This window comes from Panthera tigris, chromosome A2, assembly GCF_018350195.1.
Source record: "Panthera tigris isolate Pti1 chromosome A2, P.tigris_Pti1_mat1.1, whole genome shotgun sequence".
NCBI classification, from domain to species: domain Eukaryota; kingdom Metazoa; phylum Chordata; class Mammalia; order Carnivora; family Felidae; genus Panthera; species Panthera tigris.
The window spans coordinates 155109230-155114299 of record NC_056661.1 but is presented as its reverse complement, the minus strand read 5'-3'; the positions used below and the strand labels follow the sequence as shown (position 1 = coordinate 155114299).

The 5070-nt window shown below is 54.6% G+C and overlaps 2 gene segments (V, D, J or C); both read right to left on the bottom strand.

Annotated features, from left to right (window-relative positions):
- Positions 1–1806: 1806 nt before the first annotated feature.
- Positions 1807–2372, bottom strand: LOC122235304. The segment is given in 2 exon segments: positions 1807–2019; positions 2125–2372. Coding segments are annotated over 2 exon segments (297 nt in total).
- A 1727-nt stretch (positions 2373–4099) lies between these two features.
- Positions 4100–5070, bottom strand: LOC102964653. The segment is given in 3 exon segments: positions 4100–4116; positions 4239–4628; positions 4731–5070. Coding segments are annotated over 3 exon segments (456 nt in total).

The window sequence follows — 5070 nt, the reverse complement described above, 5'->3', positions numbered from 1 at the left end:
TGGGGTGGTGTTGCTAGTTTTTCCATTTGACAAAATGTATATAACTAACATTTATATTATGCATTTCACTTCATGTAATAAAAGATGCATCCCGCGATCCAGTGTCAACAACCATTAATATATTTTTGTATCATTCTTCCAAACAGAATTCTTTCTAAAATTACTTGTGAAATCTACATGTTATCAGATGTTCACAGAACTCCCTAAACTGTCCTTAAAAAAGGAAGAACACATATTTGTGCATATCCAAAAGGCACCACTTCTGGGCATTAACCTACCAATGTTGAAGTGCAGATGTGTGCCTGGCTTGATTGCCTACAAGTCAATCAAGACTGACTAGGGAGCCCCAAGATTTACTGTTTATTGTTCCTGAATCACCTTCCATCTGAGGCTGAACCCAACCAGGGTTGACTCCTGAAGATTTCCATCTGCTGAGTTGCATCAGGGACTTGCATTTCTTCCCAGATGCCAGGAAAACTGGCCTTGTCTGCTGCTTCCGGGGGTCAGGACTGGGGGAGATGGGGTGTTTGCCACAAGATACCATCTGCTGCCCTGTGCTCTGCTTTTGTAACCATTGGTGCAGGGTGTCCTCCCTGGTGCCCTTGTGCTCAGCCCTTAGTGGTTCCTCAGGGAATAAGGGACAGTGTCCTCAGGGCCATCCTGCCAGGGAAGTCCCCCAGCAAAATTCCCTGGGGGACCATGGCCACTGTTCCCAGGACCATTTCTCTGGCTCTCCCTCCTACAGTTCTCCTCTTCATTTTGCATGTTCTCTCCATGGCGTTTCTGTCTTCACAGCCCCAGCACCCTTTCTAGAGGACTTGGCTGCTTCATGGCGTGAAGGAGAGTTTGCTGCCTAGGGAAGGCTGAGCCCTGATTCATATACGGCCCTGTGACTCATTCCTCCTCTAATGCCCATGGGGTCCCTGCAGCGCATTAACTATACTTTCCGTATCTTGGGGTAGGATATTGTCTGTTTAAAGAATAAATGAATGGGGGCACCTGGGTGGCTCAGTTAAATGTCTGGCTGTTGATTTCTGCTCAGGTCATGATCTCACAATTCGTGGGTTCGAGCCCTGCATCCAGCTCAGCACTGACAGTGCGGGACCTGCTTGGGATTCTCTCTCTCTCTCTCTCTCTCTCTCTGCCCCTCCCTGATCTCACACACTCTCTCTCTCCAAATAAATAAAAAACTTTAAAAAAGAATAAACGAATGAATTAGTAAATGAATAAATAAATAGGTGTATAACCAATATGATAAATGCAACTAGCCTTGAACGCTAATGCTGATTTATCTAATTGAAAACTTAAGTCTATCTGCCTTATTCCCAAGAAATATAGTATCTCCCTCATAAAGTGTCCCCTACATCATCCCTCCTGCTGCTTGTTCAAGAACCCTCGGGTCTTAGCTTCTGAAAAGTCAGTCCTTTACAGGTTCCTCTGTAGCCTCATCTGGTCGCTCACTTGGCCATACTTGTCCCACCCTTGGTTGGGGTCCACAGCCACATTCCGTGGCACCTGACAATATTTCCTTAATACCACAGCCCCGGATATCCCCGTGCAAATTTCCTATTCTGCAAATTAAAGTTAGCTTCTGACCTCTGCTCCTGGGAAGACGCTGCAGCCTGGCCCCCCGCCCCTGTGGGCAGGAAGGGCTGCGGGAAAGCCTGGGGGCAGAGCAGCCTCGAGTTCGGGGCAAGGGCAGGAAGCACCTGCAAAGCCATGGATGAGCTGCTGGGGCAGGGGTGCATGGCTGGGTCTCTCAGCTGCTCTGCCAGGGTCTTTGGAGCAAGTACGATCTGTCAGGAGTCTCAGCTGAGAATCAGTTCTTCACAAAGCCTGTCTTCTCTGAAGGAAGCTTGTTACAGATGGAAATCAGTAACTCCGCTCCGCTTTCCAGGCTCTGTCGGTACGACAGGCGGTACAAGTGACCAGAGACGGGCTCACACTGCAGAGCCATGCTCTGTCTCATCTCTGGGATGTAGCAGCTAGGGCTTTGGGTGACTTCTGGGTTCTTGTGCCCTGTGGGTGGAGACAGAGGCCAGAAAGAGAATGAGGCAGAAGTTTGGAACCGGTCTTTGATAAAGGGGGTGGGAAAGGAATGTCCCCCACACTCTCAGGACACACCTGCTCCCAGGAGTAGGTGATCAAAAGTCACCCAGCGGAAGATCCTGCTGCCTGTGGCAGGGGGCAGGGGGAGGGGAGGCCTCTCCCCTTTGGGCATCTGGACGTTAGTAGCCCAGGAAGGAGACCCTGTGATGTCACAGTGTTGGGCGGCACCCGCAGGTTCAGGAGCACCCCTGCAGGAGGGAGTGGGAAGCCCTAGTGCCCCCCGCCGCCCATACGCGATGCCCCGGGGCTCAGCCCCTGGCCTTTACGCTCTACTGGAATATGGCAGCAGCAGAGGGACCCTCCGAGAGTAAGGGCCTCAGGGCACCAGGCCAAGGGTCCGGCAGGACCCGCTCTCCTCCCCGCGGCCACATCGCAGCCACAGTCCGGAGGCGCGTCGACTCTGTGACTCGCACTTCGGAGCCTGACGACTTAACGCTGGGAATAAAGGGGCCAAAAAAAAGAAACAACCTGGGAGCGTCAGTGTGGAGAGGAGCCCACGTGAGGAGGAGAGACCTGAAACCTGACAGGACATTTCAGCGCAAGGGAAGGAGGACGGACGAGGACACTAAGTGCCCAACCCATTGTCCACTGGCTCTGAGCTGGTGGCAGCGGAGGCCCGTTTGCTGCCTGTGTGGTTTAGAGCAGGTGTCTCTGCAGATCTGAAGCTCCAGGTCGAGGCTTGAGTGAGAAGAAAAGAGAAATCGGAGAAGGACAGCTGGGTTACAGAATAAAAGAACGGGCGAAGACACACACACACTTATGTCTCGAACCCATTTCCCAAAGGCTGGTCTCCTCCTTCCCTTTGCAGCTGGCTTTGGCGCCGGGACCTCACCTGGAAGCCCCTTCTCCGATTCCCCAAAGCTCAGTGCTGACCCTGAGTGTCGACAGCGATGACTCAGGGACCCCTTGGTTCCTGAGGACCACAGCTCAGAAACCGTGGGCCTGCCGGGTCCGGAGCAAGACACCGCCCGTGAGGACCCCGTTCTTCTCCTCTGGTCCTCTGTAGGGCATGATTTGTGGGGACACAGTGTTTGTTTAGAGGATCCCTGTCAAACCTTAAACCAAACAATGCACTTTACAGCAGGCTAGTTTTATTTCATGATAAAACAGTCCTTAAAAAATACCGAATCCAGAGGTGTTTATCTCTTTCAACCAGTTGACAGGGAAGAGTTGCATTCAGGTAAAAGAAACCCCACAGTCTAAGGATGTGCTTTGATAGGAGAGTTGCCACATTAGTTGAACCGGCACGTGGTTTTTTTGGTCTGAAACTTTGCTCAGGGGTCCTCACTGCCCCCTACAGGAGAGAGGAGGGAGCCTTTGTGTCAGTGTGGGCATCGGACTCCCCAGGACACAGGGCTCCGCTCAGCCCTTGGGGTCCCAAGGTGTGTGCAGAACTGGGGCCATTGCAAGGGGCGATGCCAGAAAATATGGGGTTCAGCACAGAACCCCGAGTATACGGTCCTGCTCGGAAACGCTGGGGGGCCTTCTCCCCTTCCTGCCTGTTGCGGGCAACGATCCAGGGCCTCAGGCTCTCTGGCTGATAACGCAGGATGTGGAGACCTGAAGAATTAGGATTAAAGAGACAGAAGGAAAAAGAATCCAGCCTCAAAGTGTCAAAGCCCGAGAAGAAGAGGAGCCTGCGCAAAGCTGAGTCCCCGGGTGTGCAGCAGAGAGTGGCCTCGAGGACAGCGATCCGAACCTCACGAGGGAGCCACTATCCTCAGTGGTAGGGACTGACAGGGCCCTGTGGTGAGGCAAGCAGGTGTTCTGCAAAGGGGCTCGGAGCGCGTCGGGAGCTGGGACCAGGGCTGAGATCCAGGGTCTCACCTGGGTGGAAGGAACAGGCAGAGAAAGGTACGCGTTGGCAGGAGGCTTGGCAGGGCCGCCGCGGCCAGAGTGCAGCGCGTCTCCTGAAAGAGTCCCCGGGGCCACGTGCCGATCGATCGGAAGCTACCGGAGGAACTGGAGGCGGACCCTTTCCGTCCCGCACTCAGCCGCGGGCACAGTCTGGCCCCGGGCAGAGCCAGGCCACAGGCTGTGGGCGTCTGTGCAGGGAACTGGGCCTTGCCGCATCCAGCGAACCGACCGGCACGTCGTGGCCTGGGGTTTCTGTCTGTCTGGGGTCCCACCGGAGATGTCGAGCTGAGCCGTGGTCGCCCCCACGGCTCCCCGGCTGCACCCAGGAAGTTTGTGCACGGGGAGCCGTTGGCTGTGCGGGGCTGTGTCCTTGCTGCTCGCACAGAGGTACACGGCGGAGTCCTCTGGCTGTAGGGCGGCCACGTGAAGGTGCAGGTGGGAGCTGTCTGAGCACTCGGGTGTGAAGCGACTGGGGACACTGTCATTTTCGGCGAGTTCCTTATAGTTGTAGGCAAACATGAGCTTCGGTGGCCTCTGAGCACTCTGTTTGTACCAGTACATAGCGTTATGTCCCAGATGTTGTTCGCACTTCAGGGTCCCCTTACTCCCTGTCGGTGCGACCAGGTGTTTTGGTGTCTGGGTAACTACAGTGTCCACGGGGACTGTGGGAGCAAGAAAACAAATTTAGAGCGTCTTGGGAAGCAGCTCCATGAGAGAAGCTAGAAACCCGAGGACAGAGATGTCCCAACTGTTCCCAGACTCACTTGCCCCGAGGACACAAAGGACCACACAGCAGAGGGGCTGGCAGCTCATCGCAGTGTCTGACGGAAGGGACCCAGTGACTCTCTGCTCAGGTTCCTGTCTTCTGCATGTGTGTCCGTGGCCCTGACAGAGGGTTTGCTTGGGAGGTCACTGCCCCTGTTGGTTCTACAGCTCACGTTTCCTCTCCCCCCCCTCGCCCCCCCCCCCATGGGTTTGGATGTAGGTCCCTAGGTGGAGGAAAGGCCCATCCCCCCTCTGCCTTGAGGAGGTTTCTTGCAGTTGCTTTTTTTTGTCATTGTCAGTAGCTTCCTCCCCTCCCCAATGAACAACTGAGTCTTTCCT